Source organism: Penicillium coprophilum, assembly GCF_028826855.1.
Source record: "Penicillium coprophilum strain IBT 35676 chromosome Unknown utg000005l_segment0_segment0, whole genome shotgun sequence".
Classification (NCBI taxonomy): Eukaryota; Fungi; Ascomycota; class Eurotiomycetes; order Eurotiales; family Aspergillaceae; genus Penicillium; species Penicillium coprophilum.
In genome coordinates, this window is record NW_026622724.1 from 350540 (window position 1) to 372339 (window position 21800).

Genomic DNA, 21800 nt, shown 5'->3' on the forward strand with positions numbered 1-21800 from the left:
ACACACATTGCTCGCATAGCTCAAGATGTAGAATGATAATCAGAATTTTTGCTACGTTGTGATAATGAGAGAGACATGCTTCTACACCTCAGGTGATCTAGAACACACTATACTCATGTTTGCATAGTATATATCTTGGGGCCATCAGATATTGAAATGCAACGATATAGCACAAAGAAGTAGAGACATATATATATTAAATTCAAGTGACCATCGCATGTCATTGAAGTACATTAATCCTGATACAGAATGTATTTACTTGTTTAAATACAATCATTTCGGCCAAGCTGCCTTCGCTAGTCGAATCCTACCCAACCAATGACTACAATAGTAACCGTAAACCATGTATATATACGCCTACCACAAGGTAACAAGATCTCTCAAGGCTACGATTATCCTGGAGTAACAGGTAGAGTAATTACCAAGCTTATTTATAGGAGAGTTCTGATCATCATGAAGGCAAGATGCCTGAGTCTGTTAATGTTCACAAATCCAGCTCTTGCTGATCTGTTATCATTGCCCTTCAAAGTTGGAAAGGATGAGAAAACGCTATCAACGAGAAGACCAGAAGAAGTAATAAGGGATGCAGAGATACGTCAGGTGGCCGTATCTAAGGTTCGTTGTTATCCGTTATTCCACCTTGTGTAGCACAGGAAACTCACAAATATGATTTCAAGATTCCTAGTTAGATTTTGATCCAAAAAGATTGTACTCATCCATGGATGGGGCGGAAAGCCCTTTGACCAGCCCAATAGACACCCAGATGATGACCATAGAGTTTTGCGCTACATGAACCCCAACCTAGCTTAGCATCTCTGGAAAACCTACGCAAAGACCGTACGACTATCAAACTCTCATCGGATGGCAGATCGGCCGATCCCAATTCAGAGTCACACAGAGCTTGTCGAGACTCGCCCAAGGCAATAATGACCTAAAACCCTGTCTGAGTGATTCGCGTCACAGGAGTCTATCCCGAGCACAAAGTACACGCTGAGACCCTAGCATACCAAACCTAACACGACACCCATGAAAGCAAGAGACAACAAGAATAGCATTCAAGATGACTTCCTCATTTGGCATCAGAGTCGCGGCGTGGAGCCAATATGTAGGAGAATTGAGACCAGCATCTAATAACAGCATGTGAGTCTCCCAAGTAGGCCAGACAAGCACCGGGGAGGCGCAAGGGCCCCAATAATATGATATCACCAGGCTCCATCCACGATGATCCGCAATCACACCAATCAGGGGGCGCCGCTGCCAACCGTACGGGCTAGACATGGTTCGTGCTCTGCAGGGTTTCTGCGAAGCACCTATGTCTGACATTCTCCAGATAGTTCGATGTGCAGGGTCGATCCCGTTCTCCTCGGGGCTCGAATCTGGCCTTTCTTTTGCTTTTTCGTCAGGCTCATACGATCTTGGGTACCATCGTAGCTACTTTGGTATTAGTATGGCTTAGGTTACATAAGATTGTGGCAGCGGGCATGCACGGATGGGCCGTTGGAGTGATAGAGTAGGCCAGTATGCTTGGACTGGTATGTGATACGGGATTATTGCAACGCTGCATCTCTGCAACACTGTAAGGTTTTCTTATTGTTTTCCGATTCGCAATTCAAGCAATAGAAGCCAAACACGTTGGAGTTTAGTTTCAGATGCGAGTCGCGAATCATGGTATAAGATACAGTGGTATGTGTGCTCCTTCATCGCGACTCACGTCGCGCTCCTGGGGGTCCGACAGGCATACAGATATGATGTTTATAGGGACACGAGGGTCTATCCTGGGGAATCCCCAAGGGTAATCAGGCTTGATAGAAACATACCAGACAGGGTCATCATAGCGTCCTCGAAAGCATTGGGACATAGACTTTCGCCACAATAGAGCTGGTTCCTGGGAGCCGGGAATAAATCTATGCAAGGTAATGCAATGCAAGTCAACGTGGAGTATTCATCCACTGGAGGAACTTTGAATTAAAAAAGCAAAATGAATTTCTTTTGAATGCCTTTGTGGACGAACGGAAAGCCGTTGGATGAAGAGAAAAAAGAATATTCAGCAAGGGGGTGGCGGGGGGTAAACGGGAGTCCATTGTCCGGAGCACACCAAGTGACTCCCAGGAACACTAGGTACCATTTTGGGGGTTGTGCATACATAATCCCGTACCTATGTTGATTTGTGTACTATTGATCACTTTTGCAGTCTAGATCCCTGATGCTTGCTTCCTATAGGCCGCTCAAGTTCGTCCCTGCATCATCTGGCCCAAATGCCGACTATTTCACACTAATCATTGTCTGCAGTTCACCAATTGTATAAGGCTTGTTTCTTTCTAATGGAGCTCACAATGTGTGTAGAAAATCCATACCAAATCGAGAACTCTTGTCACGACAAACCGGTCGGCCCTCGGCTCTTCGTTCTATTTCCAAACGGTCGATCGCTGTGCTTCTTCCACGAAACAGGAAAAAAAAAACCAATTGGACATTTGATTCAGTCTTAGCACGGTCCCCGACGTGCGTGGTCCCCGGTCATGTCAGGTCCCCGAGCATGCGAGCGCTTTGGCTTCGACAACCTTTATTGGAAATGCATATCGAACTTTAGGCGAAGTATTGATATGGAACCAAAAATCAAACCCATAATTTGCAATGAAAGTCTGAAAGTCGAATAAAGGCCCATGAAGAATAATAGACATTCGCAATTACATCAGTGGCACTCACCGGACCTGCAGCACTCCAGACACACCCCACCCCAGGTTACTACCGGGAGGAACGCTGTGCATACCGAAGAATGACAATGTTAAGCATTGATCAAGAGCACACGAACAGGTAGTATAATCTATAGGCAAGTATGTTGGGTCACAACCCGGTGGTCGATTGCTTCGACTGCCATTCATTTTCAAATTGGGTAAAACTAACGACATAATGTGATAGGACAGGCACAAGTGCCGTCATAACGTTGATAGGGAGGCTTGCATGTCTTGTTGATCATCTCGGCAATGGGCTATTCTTGGCTGCATTCTAAGCTCCGAGTGACTGGCCGAGGTCTGAGGTCTTCGAAGAACGGATGAGGGTCTGGGCAGAGAACAAAAGTTGATACCTCTACTTGTATTTTCCGAGTACCTGGTACCTCAGAGGCAGAAATCGTGCTAATGCAGCCATATCCCTAAGCCCAGATAAGGTTTGCTAATTCGGACTGTGCTTATTGACTGGTCCATCGCTTTTTTTGTCCTTTTAATTTATTTATGTCTTTTTGTCCTGAAATGACCTAGTTCGAAGCAGCTAGTTTAGTATCCAACGTAACCACATATGATGGTACGTAACCTTGTAGTATGTGATTACACCGTCAGAGGGCCATTTCCATCGTCAAAAAAATTGTCCGTTTCAGTCGCCACACTTGACGTAGATGTGAAACGAAGAAATGCGATCAACAGGGGATCGTACATCGCAGAGAGCCTCAATGAGCCCCTCGGTATCTGGAGGGTCCACCAAAACCACAGAAGGCGAAAATCCCGCAGTGAACAGCGGCGATGATACGGGGATAGTGTAGATCTCTGGAAACTCAGAAGGCACAGACATGGAAGATATGAACCAAAATCCCGCCGGAAGATCAACCCGGATAAGCGAAGCCACACTCCAGCCCCAACGCCACCGACGAGCACGGTGGCGCAATTGGGCAGCCGCAGCCTAAGGCAGCAATGCAGACTGAGGTATGGCTTGGTGCGACAAAGGCGAGGCTATCGAAATCGCAACCTTCCGTTGTCGATGATCACGGCATTTGGGTGGTCCGGGTGAATTTGAATAGAAATCTCCCGAGGTCGGTCTGGGGATTTCATGTCTGGACCCTGATTCTGATTCTGAACCTGCAATAAGACATGTAGTTGACGATAGTGGTTTTGAGTATCGAATAGCAAAGTATAAAGGTGGATTATGTGGGTTCATGGATTACCAAAGGCATAGACAGAGGTGGGAGACATCCCTTAGACGCAGGGGCCGAAAGATCTCGGGGTACAGTTTTTGTTGGGGCTTTCGGGGTTCGGGATTGGTCCTTGCTGCAACTGGTGGTCTGAGCATTAGGGATTTGATCAAGAGTTCAGATAACGACTTGTTCAAAATACCCAGGTACCTAAGGTACCTACCTAGACAAATATCAAAATCTATCCATGGATGTATATATTTCTAAAGTTCTACCCTTCCAAGGTTACCTGGGGTCGTGAAAACTCAAATGAGCACCTAGAGTTTTGGAGCATCCATGGAACCGTCATTAGCTTCAAAGGTAGAATCCCCGAAACATCTTGGCGGGGTTTGACCTCCAGAGTTTGGGTTGGATTTAGAGTACAATAGTCTTGAACGGATTGCAGGAATAGATGCATCTTATCAATAGGGCTTGAAGGATGTCAAACCGGTTTTTGAACTCATGGGACACTTATGGGATGCTTGTGGGACTCGGACAACTATGCAGGTATACCAATAAAGTATGAAAGATTTGGGGGATACTCAAGATGCAAGAAATAAATCGAAGCGGGGGCCTGCTGAGGCTAGATCTGACAGTACATTGTATAACATTCGACAGAGAAAGTGTAGCCCTGGACACGGATCGACGCGAAAATGATCGACACAAGAGGGGCCGAGAGGAAGAATCAGAACCAGAGCCCGGACCGAAAAAAGCAATTCCACTCGGTCCAGTTTAAACCTAATCTGGCTAAGTCCGTTTTCCATCACTTGTTCAAGGAGCGAAATAGCCCTATGGCTGAGATCAAATGCTCGACTATTAACCCTAGAGAAAGCCGGTTTTATCTCCACTGAGCCATGCAACTATGATGTGATATACAGGCAATGAAATAACAGTATTATCATGAACATGGAGAAGCGGTCGCGATTTCGCAAACCTGCAGCGGAGACAAACATTCGAGGCCGATCGTTATCTGGACCGGGGGGATGTTTCAAACCGACTCGCCACGACGTAGGACCAACATCCAAAGAATGCAAGACTTTTGCCTCTGTTAACCACATCAGTCGCGGGCGAAACACCTGACTCAGCATATCCAAATAACCTTGGAAGTGAACAATCCCATGATTCAAGTCTCAACTGACGCGTGATGGATCAGAGGCAAGTGCCAGCTCGGGGGCCAACGCCGTCCGAACCGTTGGGACAGAGAAGTGGCTTTTCTTAGACCCAGCGGGATGGATGTTAGTTGTTCCCCGACGCAGTTTGCTTTTTTTTTTGCTTTTACTGTTTTCACATTCCAGGGTCTGAATGATGAAGTGGATTTATCACTGGGGCCTATAGGAAGTAGGTATGTATGTATGACTTACGGTGTATGTAGAGCGCCGGTGGATTGGGTGGGGAAAGAGACTAGACTCAATTGGGAAAGATAAGTATAAAAAGAAAAATGAGGTTGTAAACAGCACAGTTCAGGGCGATCCATAACAAGTGACGATGAGACCCTTGGAGAAGAAATAAGGCGGAGAAATAGGGGAATGTTAGGATATGTGGAAGCTCTGGAATCTGAGATTGCTACTCTCCGGACGAGATCCTGCAGCGTCAACCGGGTTCGCACAGACCCTGGTCAACGTCTGACCTATCGCAAAAGTACGAATGAGATCGATCCAAGCCTCCACCGTCCGAGCGAGCTCATATTATTCTCATTTTCCATGTCTCCAAAGTTCCCAATGTTTCTCACACTCTATACCGTTGAGAAGTCAAAATGAGATTACACTCAATAGGTTTAGGCTTCAAGGTTTATGTCTGAGACTCAAGTGGATAGCTCTAGAGGGAGATCAGGGTCTTAGATCATATCATGATCGACATGGCTAGAAAGTCCGGGGACGATCGACCTGCATGTCAAATAGACTCTGCTCACATTTTGCGGAACCTAAGAGGGACCTAAACATTCCAATGGAGTACAAAGAGCATGCTTTAGTATTGAATAGGATTGGTGGAGGGGGAGAATAGATGCATGAACTAAAAGAAATAGGGTAGATTAAACATTTTCAAAAATCGGATTATGACAATAACCAGAATACTGGGCCCGAGTCCCAAAGAAGAATTTCTTAAAAGAATAATCCTCCATTATGGATTATGTATATATATATAAAGATAAATATATATATATTTTATTATCCAAAAATGAATTTACGAAAAAAAGAAAAGAAAAAGAAAAAAAAAGAAAAAGGTGAGGGATGACAATCCGCCGATCCAAGTCTCTCTCTCAGCCCAAAAAGGTACCAGGAACAAGCTTCCCCCGGGGATCATTACTTTCTACTCTCTTTAAGACACCCTTCCCTCACCTCTCCTTGCTGTACATATAATCTCCCCTCCCCTCAGCCTATATACTACAGCCCCCCCTACCTATACCCTATCAGTCTGAGACCTCCCTTTCAACCTCCCTTTAAGCTCTTAAACCGCATCAAAGGGCTTCTGACACCAGGTTGCGCTTGGTGTTCCATACCAGCCCGTTACAGTGTCCTAGTTTGGCAATTTCAATCTATTCCAACGCGAAATAACGCGAAACATCGCGATCAAACCTGCAGCCCTCGAGGAACGCCAGTCGATCTCAGTCCAGATTCAGCCGTTACAGTCTTTGCCGCGGTAACGGAGGATCTATAGTCTACATTCCTAGCCTTGCTTGGAACCGCGACGCGCCTCTAATTTTGGCCAGTTCTAATCTGAGCTTAGACCATGGCGTATAGCTGTAAGTCCGATCTCCACTCCTCGGGATTCTATGCTGGACCAATTTGTTTATTTCTGCTCGTTTGTCCTCCATTCCCTTCATCCTTTTGCACATTCTTTCCTTCCTTTTCCTATTCTCCGGGACCTAATACACATTCTCTTGTCTTCGTCTTGCTCTGTCTTTCCATCCCTACCTTTCTTTTATTCCTTTCTTTACCTCACTGTCGACCCTTACTCTCGTTCCACCTCTCTATCACTTGACTTCGACCTTCGTTCATATACTTAGAAAAACATCAAAAACAACAACATCAACAACCAAATACAAGTTACTAAAGTGCGTTGTGCAGGTGATACCATCAACTCAATTGCATCTCGACCTTTCAAAACCGAGGACCCGGAAGACATGAGATCTCACGGACAGCAAATCTCGGATCGTTTGACTGTTGAAGTTGACTGCCGCTCTCTGGGCCCAAGTGATTGCCCCTCAATGACTTCGAGCTTTTCTCCTTTGGACTCTCCAACTCCCACACCCACCAGTCTCTACAGCCAAGGCTCAATGGCCTCACCCGGTTGGCACGAGCCTTCCCACTACCACCACGGCCTCCCAATGGAGCGACGAACATCGGCTACGCCACTCCGCAGCGCATTCAGAATGGCTGATCTTACGTCAGGCGAAGGCATGATGAATATGCCCTGCGGTAACATGGACCGCCAGGATCAAATGCCGCTACCCGACTATCTCCCTGGATACGAAGAGGGTGCCGACCAACTCTGGATTCCTCAGGATATGCCAAAGACATACCAGGAGCCTCAGTTTCCCTATCAGGCCTCGATGCCTCAATACAATCAGATGGCTCGCAACTACTACCACCGTCCTCAACAGGCTGGATATATGCCAGAATCCGCTTCAAACCCTTGCCTGTCTCGTCCAATCTTTAACCAACCCACCGAGCGGATGTCTAACTCTGCTTCAATGACAAATATGCTCCACTGGATGCCCTCTCACGAGTCGCTGGTACCTCAAACCATCACTCCGGCTCAGGTTCAGCCATTCCCTTCTGGACCCGTGACCCCTCCTTCTTCCTCTTACTCCGACTTCCCCACCAACATTCCAACGTTTAAATCTCACACTCCTTCTACTCCGCATCGTTCTGTTTCCATGGGTACTCCTTCGGGGTCAGATACTCCAATGAGTCGTATGTCCGGCCACAATGATTATCAGGAAGAGTTCCAGCTTTCTCCTGTCTACCGGGAAGGCATGATGCAACGCCATCGCCAACCGTCGCGCAAATCCTCCAAGAAACAGCTCCTCCGCTCCAACCTGAGCCTCGAGAACTTGCCGTCCATCATTAAGCAAGTTCAATTTAAGTGCAAGGAGCCTGGCTGCAAGGGACGCTTTAAGCGCCAGGAACATCTCAAGCGACACATGAAGAGCCACTCCAAGGAGAAGCCCCATGTCTGCTGGGTTCCTGGTTGTCACCGTGCTTTCTCCCGCAGTGACAACCTGAACGCTCATTATACCAAGACCCACAGCAAGCGGGGCGGTCGCAACCGCTATGTTGCGACACTCGATGAGACCAGTCAAGACTTTGATCCCGACTTCCGTGGCCAGCTTACCCCCGATGGTCGACCTATCTACGGCAGCAAACTCGAAGAAAGCATTCCTGACTGTGGCGACCTGAATGGGGAATGCTGGGATGAGTAGTCGCACGACCTCGTCAAAAAAGCAAATCTCAAAATCCCGAAAGAAAAAAAAAAAGCAAATCCACAAAACAAATTCCACACGAGTTTTCAAAAATAAAATATGGAATTATAGAAACACCAAGCAAAAACACGGCCCTCACTAGGCCTTATTGATACCCCGTATCTGGAGGGTCGACTGCCCTGAATTGGCAGAGGCATTACGGGCCAGATCTCTGGCTCTGGCGTTGTACATGTCTCCTGGACGATAGGAGACTTTTTTTTTGATTTATTTATTTCCTTTCTCTTGCATAATTTGTTTGGTGCCAAAGGCTGGGAGGTGTCTGTGAACATGGAATTCATACGGCGTTGCATATGTTTTTTTTACTCTCGTTTTGGGGGGGGATCGCCAACTGGAATAATCATTTGGGAGGACAACTGCCAGGGGGTCAGGCGATCGTGTACAATCTGCTACAACGTGTTGTTTTATTCTCTCTCTCTCTCTCTCTTTTTTTTTTTTTTTTTTGCTTGTACTACCACCCATTATCGCATATCGGTATAATATACAAACAAAAATCGAGATCTACATTATTGCACTGCACCATGATTGCCTCAGCCCTATTCCATCCATGCAGTGCCACCCTTTTGAGAACCGTCAAGATCTCTTGTTGGACTTGTGTGCTACAACCTTCGCGTCTCGCACGGTTCCTGATCTTGGGCAAGATGAGACATACGCTCAAAATGTTATACATCACAAGACTCGGGGCTCTAGATCCCTAGTTCCTGGGTGTCTCTAAACCGATCTATCCGGTCAAGTGGATCGCTGAACAGATTGAGCTTACTGCATCTATCAGCATGGGAGAACTGTACCTATTACTCGTCTATCCTCGGAACTCTCCACATTCCACTTCTAACGGGGCCCATCACCCTGTTTCAGAAACGCCATGTCATCGTCTCTTCACCGCGGCTACGGGCACTGGTTACCCACTATCAAGACACTACTGTGCACTATTCATGTGGAACACAGTGTCCCCAACATACCTACTTCACCACTACTGCAAATCACAAGCGAAGAGTCGGTACTCCACCCACACTTTCGACAGCCTAACATCGCTCGCATGTATCAGATAGCCATGTGGAGCCCAGCTCACCACTTACCCGTTTTCTGTGAAACCCAAAATCTTTTCGAAGAATAATAAAAAACCATATCAATATCGTTCTAAGTATAGCGTCAATGCAAAAAAGAAAAGTAACAGAAAAAGAAACGGGAATGAGGGAATAAGCAAAGAGAATGCATACTACATTGTCCGTACATGCTACATGACCAAGGATCTAGGATCCCACAATCAAGAGCCGCGCTCCTACATGGCTAGACTTTGGCTATGACTGCTCATGCGTCCATTCCCTCCCAGTTCTGCGGGCATTGGCGCTTCAAAAGAACAATGGCACCCTATGACAAACGTCCCTTTGTCTTCCGGATGAACCAACCCCACCATTGCTTTTTCCATGATCGTCGTGCATAGAATATCTTAGTGTTCTTCAAACTCCAATGGCCTCGGGAGGACCTTTGGTCCTGCACATCCACTACCGACATGTACATTATTTACTCTCATCTATCATTCAAAGCACAACACCCACCATACTGACCTCATTTATTTTCCGATGCCAGTGGTATTTCACTAATTCCAAACTGTATTCTCCAACTTTCAACCCCAATCCTCGATTCCAAATCCCTATTCCAAATACTCAAATCCAGCGCTACACCGATGTTTGGCATATTGTGCGGTGAGGTGATCATTAGGCACGACGTTAAATTAGTCCGACGCCCACGCCCTGCATGTACTTGGTATACCGTTACACTGCACTATGTATATGCCACGCCATGCAAATTAGGAATGCGAGTCCGGGCGTCCCAATAGCAGGATATGTGGGAATGACATCCGAACTCCTTTTCACTCTTTGACTTTCCATTTCTTGATTTTTCTTTTACCTTTTTCCAAGCAAAATACCTAGTACTCGTGTGGATAACATCTGGAGATGCATCCTCTTAAAGGCTATGCGTGTCTTTGTCTTCCACGTAGATATTCCTCCCGCTTCTAGATTACGCCAACGATCGGTGAACTGTTCCGCTGCCTCGTATTGGACCTGCTCCTCGGAGATCTCACTGCAGCAATCACGAACCCTCTTTGATTTTTTATCTTTGTTAACTTCCCCAATTAGGTACTACCAGATAAAACGAATCTATTATCATTGTAATGGTACCTATAATCACATTCCAAGAATCAACCCTCCAGGCCATTTGAATGAGTACCATCAACACACCGTATCGGCATGTCTGTGCGCGTCTATGCGCGTGGACTTGGACAACGAGGTGAGAAGGAGTATAGTGAGATATTATACAGGGCTTGGAACAACACGACATAAGTATAAACTCTCATCCGAGTAAGTCGTACCTATGTCAACGCAATACCAATTTAGCTTGGCGCTTATATGCAAAAAAAACTTTTCGATTGGTTTTGCCCACACGCCATACCGATCTACACCCTATTGTGCCAATGTTACGCCGTACATGCATTGGAATGTGATATTAGAGCGTCAATGAAGTTAGTTCTAGGCTCTGAGATTGGGTTGTTCTAGTATGAGTTATTTTCTGGGTGATTGTCTTTTTTTTTGTATGCGATGCAACCCCAATACTATTAATATCTCCATTCTGTGTGCCCAGTAGCAGTGAAGATCTCTAGCAAAGATCTCTGACTTTTCTTATTCGCTCGGCTTGGTTGATCCTCGGGTGATGTGCGGCGATCTTCACCCCTAGCTTCGGGTCTTGAATTGGGATCCGCTCGGCAGTGGATATATTTACGTTGGTGCCTGATTTCCCACCTTGCTTGAATCCTGTTGGATGGAACTGTTGGCTCTCGCCTACTTTTGCCCTACATATTGCTGAGCTCGTTGCCATTCTTGAATAGACGTGCAGGGCCGGGGTCATGTCTTTTGGCCAACAACAGACCAGCATGCTTGCAACCTAGACTCCGCGCCATGACCTTCCCATATTACTATCTATAACCGTCTCCTTTCTCGTACGATAGCAGTGAAAGTGTCATAATCTATCAAAATCTCACATGATGCCACCCTTCAAATGTGTACGGAGTACTCGGTTGTTGATACCCTTCCTAATTGGGAAGTTGTTTAGTCACCCTCTTCGAGCTCGGGCGGTCGGGACCTCGGGACCTCGGGACCCGTCCACGCTGACACATCGTTTATGTAATCACACGATATAAAAACTCAGCGCACTAATTTCCCGGGACTCCTTCACATTAAATCTGACATCTTTCGCCTGCTGCTCGACAACACACCCAGGCATGTCACAGAGCCATTGCTCAAGGGATTAATGTCTTCCCTTGGCCATGAGCTTTAGTCTTGTCTCGATACGCCCCCTCCATCTCGCGAGACAACTCTGGTCTCTTCTTACTATGATGATCTCCATTTCTATTGACATGAACTTCTCCATGAATGTTTCAAAAATATCAAGCTCAACAGTCTGAGTAATAATTGACCAGAGAGAATAGTCTCAGGAAGTGATGGCCGCTGGCGGTCTTGTCTCGCTTGATACATACTGACGATATCTTTTTGATACCCCCCCTTTTTTATAGCTCTCTGATACCTTATGTATCCAATTGAATACTTACAATCATTACCATGTGTCTTTCCCTTTTCCCACAGCTTTGCAGCTTATAGCACGGATGTCAAATTGCGATCCGGCCCTTTCATGGCCGCGGTCGCGCCGAAGAAGTGCTTATATCGAAATGGAGATTTAACTATTTCCCTAGCCAGTGAGTACTAGATTTTTGTCCCACGGTTCGTCCGAGATGGCAAACATCCATTGAAGATCTGGAACATTCCTATTCGTAAGCTCTTTATATATGGAATGAATTGATCAATTTAACAAGAATACTTGGCCTTGTGTACTCCGTACTGCGTAGTCTTTGAATATTCTTCTCAAATGTCCATTGTGAGGCGGTTTTTTCTTTCGGCTTTCAGGGTAGATGACGGAAAAAAGCTCACCATGTGCAGACGACTTTTCTGTGGATCAACTGGGTGTTCGCTCTGTGTTGCCCTGTAGTAGACATGTAAGATCTAGTATACTCTTGAATTGAGACCTGCAGACATACAAGACCGATCTACCGATGGCGAGATAACAAACATAATCCAGTTATTCCATTTTGTGTTATCAAATTCGAAGTATTTCCACAATGCAGTTTTCAATCCAAATTCCCTAGTCGCCTCGTGATATCAAATAACTCCTGTACAGAATGGTATCGAGTTTGATAAATCCCAGGGTTCCCACCGAAAGCTGCGCCCAAATAGTACAAGAGAAAAGAAAAAAAATAAGAAAAGAAAAGAATGGAAAAAACAAACAAGATAAGGGAAGCCCATGGCAAATAACGCCGTCCTCTCTGCAATGCCTCGTCCGTGTACAAAATCCCGGGGGTTCAAAAAATCAGAACCAAAAAAGAACATGAAAAAGAAGCCAAAGCCAGTGACAGTGAGTGGTTTCCAACCAATGACCCACTGCCGTTGAGTAAATACTCATAATAAATCGACCTCGAGCCAGATTGTACACTGGTGAAATTGTAAATGTGCAAAAGCTTCTGTCTTCACAGGTTATCAACAATCTCGTATGTTGCCACGTAATATCAATGCCAACAGACAATCTACCCTCAGTTATTCATGCCACCCATACTATGCATCGAACCCTGGGCTTGCATTTGCTGGGCTTGCAACGCAGCCCGCTGTTGCTGCTGTTGCTGCTGTTGCTGTCCGCCATCCCGCTCACGTCGCATGACCTCAGAGACCCACGCTTTGGCGTTCTTTTCCAGCCCAGGGCCATACTGCTGCGCAATGTTGGCAGGATACTGGTTTGGCGGACCGTATTGAGCCATGTACCGTGTCGACATCTCATGTCGCATGCGAAGCAGTCGTTGTTGGTAAAGCTGGGTGTATCTCTGTGCCTGATTCATGGGCTGTCCGTTTTGACCCATTTGGCCACCATTCGCCTGTGCAGCTGCCATCAGCATTTGCTGCTGCTGCTGGGATATTATTTGCTGATTCCCTTGGACTGGCTGGGTTTGCTGGCCCTGCATCTGTGGGTGTTGCTGGCCTTGCTGCTGTTGCTGTTTGACCATTTGCAGTTGTGCATATTGAGCTCGCATGAGCTGGGCCTGGTATGCTTGGTGGCCTTGTTGAGTCATTTTAGGAACACCTTGATGATTTTGTTGCTGCTGTTGCTGTTGCTGCTGCTGCTGCTGTTGCTGTAGCATTTGGTGTTGATGAGATTGTATATTTTGTTGAGCGTGAGCATTGGCTTGCAGTTGGGCTAGCTGCTGCGGCGTGAACTGATTGTGTTGCATATGCCCTTGTTGTTGCGCCTGAAGAAGCGCTTGCTGTCGGTGTTGTTGTAGCATCATCTGCTGTTGTGGTGTGAAAGGCATGCCCCCATTCATTTGCGGCGTAGCTGCCATGCCCTGATTCATCACAGGAGTCTGACCCATCGAGTGAGTTGGGCTGCCATGACCCATTCGCTGAGTAGGCGTAACATTACGCATGATTGGCGTGGCATGTGACATAGCCGGTGTGCCCTGGGTCATCTGCGGAGTACCGTGTCGGCTTGGTCCTTGCTGACTTCTCGAAGGTGCCATCGGGTGGCTCATAACGTTCGGATGGGCATGTTGTAAAGCAGATGGAGGTCGCGGTGGGCTGCCAGACCCAGATGCGGTCATGGTCATCGGAACCGCCTGCGGCATAATGTTACCAACCAGTGGTGATGAAGTGGTATGTGGGGTCTGGTTACGTACAACAGGCGAAGACTGTTGGCCTTGGCTGACGCCATTGGGCTGAGCCATAATGTGACGATTCTGCTGTTGGGCAGCGAGCTGGGCCTGGGCCTGCTGGGCAGCAAGCTGCTGTCTCCGCGATTCCTCTTTCGCGTGCTCCTCGGCTTGCCGCTGCTCGATCGCACGGCGCCGCTCTCTCTCCTGCTCCTGTTGCTGTCTCTTGGCCAATTCCTGCTTCAACTTCATTTCGTGTTCACGTTTAGCTTTCTCCTCATGTTGCATGCGAATAGTCTCAAGTGTCTTGAAGCGAGAGAATCGGGGTTCGAATGGCGTCACACCACCCGCGTCATCCACGGCGGCAGCCTTCGCGGCACCACCAGGACCAGAAGCCGTGGGCTCCAGGCGCTCATCCATGATGAGCATGAATCTCTCCTCTTCGGCTGCCAAGGCTTCGTCCGCGGCAAGTTCGGCAACCGTTCTCTTTCGGCGCTTGGGCAAGGGTGGTGGGTTGCAATGCAGTGGGCTTTCCAGGTGCTTGAACAGCTCTTGGGCAGCTTCGATAGTATGTACAGGATCTAAGAATAGAGGAGGCGCCAATGCCTGTATCATTTTAGATTCGCATTCCAAAAGATCTTCTGGTTCAACCAGCATTTTTTGTCTCTTTGCGACGTGTCCACGATCTGGTTGACTGCCTCCAGGGGTGGCTGAAGAGCCATAGGAGCTTGATTGAGCTGGTGCTTTGTTGGCTCTCGGGTCAGGAGTGGTGACCAGCAGCGTCAACTCTGCCTGCAAAGTTCGGGCAGTGGGATGGAGTACTGTGGTGAATACTCGGGGCTTCACGGGAACATTCTTCTGATCTGTGTTAGTGTTTTTGCCATCCGTTTGATCACTAATCGCTAGACTATCTGTCTGTTGACTAGCACTTGGTGTCCCATCGACCTTGGTGCCTTGGGTGGCCGAATTGAGCTCAGTTTGCTTTGGATATGGAACAAAAGCGGATGGGGTGACATGTTCATTGTAGTTGTGTAGAGAAAATGGTGTGTTGTTCTCGTTGGATGAAGTCGTTGATACTTTTCTAGCTTGCGCCGAAGCAGATTTGTGATCGATGACACGGACGATGAGGCAACCTATTAATGTTAGCAGGAAGATAATTGGGCTTCCTGTCAAAGCCGATAGTTACCTTCATAGAACTGTACACCGCCTCGTAGAAGCTCCTCGATTAGATCATGCGGAACAGTCCCGGCGCGAATGTGCTCGATGATGACCTTCATCTCGGAGTTGTAAGGAAAGCTACCATCTTGCTGCTCAAATCGAAAATGTGTAGGATGTAAATGCACAATAAGGGATGGAGGGCATTTCGAATATTTCTTGAGGATGTAGGATGTAGTTTTCACTATGACAAGAAAGTCAGTGATCGCGCATTGACATTGCGACTGTCACGGAAATCATTACCATATGGTTCTGGTGCCTTTTTTCCAACTCGGTGTGCATTATCTGCAACAGCGGTCCTCGTTACTGGCCGGCCAGAGCGCGAGGACTGATCCATGGGTCTTTGCGACTGGTTCCTTGTCCGATTAAGGGGGCCTTTAGTCGTGGAACTCGCCACATTGGCCATGCCGTTTGTGAAATTGGAACTTGCGTTGACAGAAGCACCCGTGGGAAGACGTTTTGCAGCGGATGTGGGCGAAGATGAGAGGTGCTGGCCCTTGACTCCGTTGGCCGCGGGCTGACCGAAAGGCGGGGGCGGCCGCTTCATCTTCTGGGTATGGGAGGCCGGCTTGGAGATTGCGGTCGCCATCATATCTGCGCCGGTTGCGCAACCGTAGCGTGACCAGTGAAGTAAGAATGCGACTTATCGAAGGACTGGTTTGAGGATGTTGAATGAAAGCCGTGCTCGCGAAATGAATGAGATGGCCGATGCGCGAGACATGTGGGGATAGGCAGGGCGGCACCGGTCCCCAGCACAGCTGGAATCAATGCGGAGAATCGGCGGATATTGACCAAGTGGGATTAAAGAGTGAAAGAAGGACAGCACCCATCCAATAATACTGCTGGGAAGGGGTGAATCGGTGAAGCCACTAGACGAGGTCTTGCAGAGGTAGGTCAACTGATGATGCCAAGCCGCGGGTCAACGTGAAATCGATCACGTGATTATTTCCTTTTTGGGACTAGTGATTGGGTGTAATGAGATACAACAACAATGAGACCCATTGAATAGTCTAAGTAGATGAATTGATACCTACATAGTTCCTGTATACGGAGAACTACTGCCTAGATGTTCAATGTCACAGTCATGCTATATACATGTCAGAGCTAAGTGAGCTAATTCTGAGAGGTTAGCCATGTTGTAGATAGGTGCAGGTTGAGGCAAAAGAAGCATCCATTATTCTGCCTAAAGATAAATCGTATCAAATCAAAGCAAAGAGTTTGAAGAAACAGGGGAATAGGGTCAATCAGTCATAAGGGGTAAAAAAAAGGACAAATATAGACAGCCAGACAAATATCAACATCAAAATCATGGGGCCACAGCTTGATCTGACCTAGTCCAGACCACGCACCCGTCGCCGCCAGTCATCTCCAACCCGTACAACGTCAACCACATCGACGCTCTTGCCGAGTCCTGTTACGCCCTCCTTTTGCCACCACTTCTCACCCTTTTCGCCAAGCGCGGATTCGTCGTCGCTGTCTATAAGCCCACCGCGGCCACCCTCGTCTCCGACCACAACGATGACTTGGCGAACCCAGCGAGTAAGCTGAGTGACAGGTTCACCCACATCTCCAGTCAAGGACTCTTGGACATAGACAAGTTCTGGGAATAGGTGGCGAGCGAGGTGCACATAGCCACCAGGGGTGCTGAACGGCATGATCATGCTGTCTTTCTCAACAAGCGTTTGTGCCTGTGTGTATAGGGTCTTAAAGAAGGGAGATGCGCCCTCCAGTTCATCATCCTGGCGGGGTTCGACCGGAGTCAAGACCCCGGAGGCCAGTTCCCCGACAGAAGCCCCTTCTTCGGTGCCAATGTTTGAATAAGATGAAGCCATAGAGGGTGTGGTGGGAGGTGAGACCCCCTTTCTGATGTGTTTCAAACCTGGGGCATAGATCAACACAAAGATCTTGGAGTTGTCCACATCGACGTGTTCGGGGAGATGAGATAGAATCGACTGTGAGTGTCAGAAAAGTCTACAGAGAGTACCAAGGGTGAGCAGTGCTTACCGCATGTTCAGAAGAAAATCCGTCGGATTCAGCCGATGAGACCGAGGAGACAACAATTGCAACAGTCTTTTTGTCCTTGTTAGCGGTGGTTGCAGGACGACTCGGCAATCCGCCACTCATAGTTGGCGCAACGGCGCCTTGTTGGCTTCGCTCGTGGGCTCTGGTTTGAGCCTCCTCCGACCATCTGGAGTGGTCTTCGTAGTCACCTTCGCCTTTGTTATCTTCACGGATTGAGGTAAGAGCACCACCAACAAAGGCCCCTGCAGCAGTGACACCAGCCACAACTCTTTTGCTGGCGCCATCAAAGATCTGTTGAGGGCTAGGTGTGCGGCGCAAAGCACCTTGCATGCGAGCCATCATACCATGATCATAGGAAGCATCTCCAGGCAGCACTTCTGCTCCTGTACTTCGGGCATAGTCTCCGGTCGCATATGAAGGTGGGTAGTCACTTCCAGGTCCAACAGGAGGCGGGTAAGGGCGCCCATCTCCGGAGGGGCGGTTGTCTTCGTCTTCATCGTCATTTCGTTCACTCCAGATCCAGGCTGCAATACTGATAGTTGCAATTCCAGCAGTCAATGCCAAAGGAAGCCAGTATCCAATGGCGGTTCGTCCGCCGGTTGAGCTGAAACCAGTACCGGCTCCGCCGCGACGGCGCCGAGGGTCTTGAGGGAAGGACATTGCGATCGCGGGTATTCAATTAGAGGCACATTTAACGGCTAATAATCGCGGTCGCAATGACTCGCAGGTCGCATTTCACACGCCGGTTTGCAAAATAAGAGGTTGGGAAAAGGGGAACAAGGGAAAGGAGGCAGGCGTCTCTCCTCGGATACTAGAAACATGTGGCTGGTGATTACCGCGGGTGTTTACTTCTGTTTGTCCTGTTTGCGTCTTGCTAAATCTGGAGGCGGGTCGGCATCACGTGTCATCTCCTGTCGAGATTATGTAAGTGGATTTTCTGACTCCTCCGAAGCAGGGCTTATCGGTTGGAAAGAAATATATGACTAGGTGTGAGAACTCGCAAGCGCATTGTTAGTTCAGAACATGCCTCACTCAATCCCCGTGCCTCCGACGGGCCTGCAAGCCTTAATTCTTGTGAGCAATGAACCTTCATATATATGTCTCGAAACAAAAGCTAACAAGCAAATAAGTGTGGCCCTGGTGTATCGCTCAACACATTCACTTCGAACCCCGAGGAATACCCAAAATGCCTCATTCCTGTGGCCAATCGTCCAATGCTCTGGTACGCCCTAGACTGGTCAAAAAGGATGGGCATCACTGGTAAGCGCATTTTCCCACCGTCGAAACACCATGCGGGGCATCTCATGACGCCATGCGCTCTATCGCAAAACATCGGATGGAAGACTGACCATGCTAGATGTCACTTTGGTCACTCCTCCTTCTTCACTCGCTCCCCTTCAGGCCGCTTTACGACAGAACCCACATCTTACCTCACTTCCTTCGCCCTCGGTCATCGCACCGGCAGACCTCGAGATGACGACTGGCACCGCAGAGCTCCTCCGTCTTCCCGAGGTGCAGACGTGTATCAAATCCGACTTCCTTCTCTTGCCTTGTGATCTAGTTTGTGAAATACCCGGCGAATCTCTGCTTGAAGCATGGATGGTGTCTGGCGGCGAGAAAAATCGCCGGAACGGACTTAGCATGTATTATCAGACACAGGGTCGGGAGGAGAGTGTCAAGGGCGAAGCTACAGACTTTTTAGCAGTGGCACCGCTTGAGGAGAGTGAGGCTCCTACCGTGTCTCATGCTGCGCTTCGTTCCTCGCTTTCAAAGCTTGTCCTCTCTATGCCCATGGCCACATTGAAAGAGAAATTGGAGAATGACAAGGGCTTCCTTGTGCGCCACTCCCTGGTGGATGCGCATGCGCAGGTGAAGTTGCTGACAACATACCGTGATGCCCATATCTACGTCCTTCCTTACTGGGTTAAGGACATGGCTCGTCTGAACGAGCAATTCCAATCTGTCGGCGAAGACTTGGTTGGATGGTGGGCCAAATCGGAATGGCAGCAAGGCCTCAGCGACAAGCTGAAGATCAACGAAATCTTCCAGCAAAAAAGCCGTCGTCAGAGCCACGGCCTCACTCTAGGTGAGAGTGAAAGCCACGACGGTGAATCCATCGATGGCGAATCACTGGAGGAAGAGATTGATTTACAAAGCATGAGCACTACCAAATCCACCCCAGCCAAGTTCAGCACAGCGACATCAGACCCTCAATTTGCGTCTCGGGTCAAGGCTCCCTCGCAAAATGCCAAGAGTCCCAAGTCAAATCTCCCACCAATGCTCGCTTACGTCCAAAAGGGCACAACTCCATTTGTTCGACGAGTTGATTCATCAGCCGTTCTTCTCTCTACGTCTCTCCGTCTTGCTAAGCTAGAGTCCATCGAAGAGGTTGGCCGAGTTGCTTCGTCGGCATTCGCGCATGCCTCCAAAGTGGCAAATACAGCTAGCATCGCGCAGCGGTGTACCGTCACGAGAAATGACTGTCTCGTAGATAACAACTCGACGGTTGAGGAGAAGTGTGTGATCAAGGAGACCATCATCGGTGCTAATTGCCATATCGCCAGCGGTGCTCGGTTGACTCGTTGTTTGATCATGGATGGTGCTGTTGTTGGCGAACGCTGTCAATTGACAGGTACTATTGTTGGACGCCGCAGTAAGATCGGCCGGGAAACCGTGCTGAAGGATTGCGAGGTTCAAGATGGAAACGTTGTTCCCGATGAAACTGATGCCAAAAACGAGAAGTTTATGATCTTTGAGGGTATTGACGATGAAGATGATATGGATGCTTCGGGGGATGACGCAGATTATTGATTTGAAGTATATTTATCCTGGCTCAACGTTCCTGAGATAAGATCCCTGAGATCAAGATCAAGATCCACAAATAAAAAAATAGAATTTTATACCCCTTCAACACGTGAAAGTTTGCAAGCCTGACATCTCCGAAATGCATTTCCAACAGGGGTGAACCGAACCAGATGGGCTCACACGCTCAAAAATACCACCGTACATATGTCCTGGCCAAGGCCAATGCGTTGCGCCTGCTTCCCCGGATGCATACTAAAACTTAGCAATTGCACGAAATGTAAGTGCACGGGACCCGTTGGGACGTTATCTTGGCAATGGAGATATTCGTAACTGGCATATTGCATGAACTATACTCCGCACGAATGAGAAGCTTTGAATGTCTCTGGGCCTTGCATCCACTCACGCATCAGACCATCGCGTGGATGCTCGGGATTTGGCCGTGATACCATCAAGTCAGCGTATGGGAATGTCCAGAGAAACAAAGACTTCGAAGCGATATTGAGCTCCACAAGTGGACATTCTTGTCTTTCTCCGCATTTGTTTCGCAATGTACCGGAATTGCTACCCCTGATCAGCCACCGAGCACCGTGCATCTTTATTGAGAGTTGTCCCGTTGAATAGGAGATGGGAGATTAGATTTCCGTGCACAGAGCCATGGGGTAAATGAAACGGGGGGGCGTCAGGATGCTTAATGCTTTGCGGTATCAGACATGGCCCCTTCCCCTCAGTGTGCAATCTAACAAAAAAAAAAAAAAAAAAAAAAAACACCGCTAATTCTAGTGGGAAAATTCGGTACCGACCCGTATGGAAAAGATGTGTGTATTCTCCACCAGTGTGTATGGAGTTGATCAATGGTCTCAATTGTCAGTTGGGAAACAAAGGTGAGGATATCGAAGATACGCCGATCACACGGGAAGTTGAAATGTGTGGATCGGATTGAGTGGTTTGCAGCAAGTGGAGAGAGAAAGCGGGACAAGGTGGACGGAGATTTTTGCGTACGATGTAAAAGACATCAGCACATGTGTACTCGGTATAGACCTCCAAAAGTACGAGTGGCGTACAGAACCAGGATCACACTCTGGTTTAAGAGGCCGTAGTCAGGAGCAAATCTGACTTTCCTATACTCCGGACTTCCCAGTACTCTCCATATAAAAACATCCCGTAAAAGCTCGTGGAGAGGTGGACCACCACAACCATGGAAACAGCTCGGATACCAAAGTTGGTTCGTGATATTGGGGCTCAGATCAATAAGGGACTATACAGACTCAAGTAGCACTACTTTGGAAGAGATTTCGACTGGATTCGAGACAATTGAGGGCGCAAATCGCGGAACACGGTATCTATGTAGCTTCCCAGGTTGCTCTCTTGCTGTACCCACGTTCGAGGAGCCATACGTCAGATGTTTCGGGAGATCCGGTAAGGTAGGGAATATGTGGTAGTACTCTAGAAGTAGATATTGTGATGGAATATTTTGGCGGAGAATGGAAGGAGATGTCTAAGAATATCCGATGGAGTACTAAGGGGCCCTATGATTGGCACATAAATTTGGAGGTCGGGCCCCTTTTTCTGAACTTCAGGAGGTGAAGTACTCCGTACCA

General features: G+C 48.0%; 5 protein-coding genes across 5 annotated transcripts; 2 read left to right on the forward strand and 3 right to left on the reverse strand.

Annotated features, from left to right (window-relative positions):
• Window positions 1–3366: 3366 nt before the first annotated feature.
• Window positions 3367–3561, reverse strand: N7500_007720 (uncharacterized protein; the record flags this gene model as incomplete). The annotated part of the gene is made up of 1 exon (XM_056678864.1): window positions 3367–3561. The coding sequence occupies one exon, from the start codon at window positions 3559–3561 to the stop codon at window positions 3367–3369; it is 195 nt and encodes a 64-aa protein (XP_056529236.1).
• A 3581-nt stretch (window positions 3562–7142) lies between these two features.
• brlA (C2H2 type transcription factor BrlA) lies at window positions 7143–8360 on the forward strand (the record flags this gene model as incomplete). Its single annotated transcript, XM_056678865.1, has 1 exon — window positions 7143–8360. One exon carries the CDS (start codon window positions 7143–7145, stop codon window positions 8358–8360), a length of 1218 nt encoding a protein of 405 aa, XP_056529237.1.
• Window positions 8361–13053: 4693 nt separating this feature from the next.
• Window positions 13054–15967, reverse strand: N7500_007722 (uncharacterized protein; the record flags this gene model as incomplete). The annotated part of the gene is made up of 3 exons (XM_056678866.1): window positions 13054–15293; window positions 15347–15559; window positions 15619–15967. The coding sequence occupies 3 exons, from the start codon at window positions 15965–15967 to the stop codon at window positions 13054–13056; spliced, it is 2802 nt and encodes a 933-aa protein (XP_056529238.1).
• Window positions 15968–16706: 739 nt separating this feature from the next.
• On the reverse strand, window positions 16707–18057 carry N7500_007723 (uncharacterized protein; the record flags this gene model as incomplete). The annotated part of the gene is made up of 2 exons (XM_056678867.1): window positions 16707–17327; window positions 17380–18057. 2 exons carry the CDS (start codon window positions 18055–18057, stop codon window positions 16707–16709), a joined length of 1299 nt encoding a protein of 432 aa, XP_056529239.1.
• A 363-nt stretch (window positions 18058–18420) lies between these two features.
• N7500_007724 (translation initiation factor eIF2B subunit gamma) lies at window positions 18421–20208 on the forward strand (the record flags this gene model as incomplete). Its single annotated transcript, XM_056678868.1, has 3 exons — window positions 18421–18471; window positions 18528–18657; window positions 18755–20208. The coding sequence occupies 3 exons, from the start codon at window positions 18421–18423 to the stop codon at window positions 20206–20208; spliced, it is 1635 nt and encodes a 544-aa protein (XP_056529240.1).
• Between the last annotated feature and the right edge of the window lie 1592 nt (window positions 20209–21800).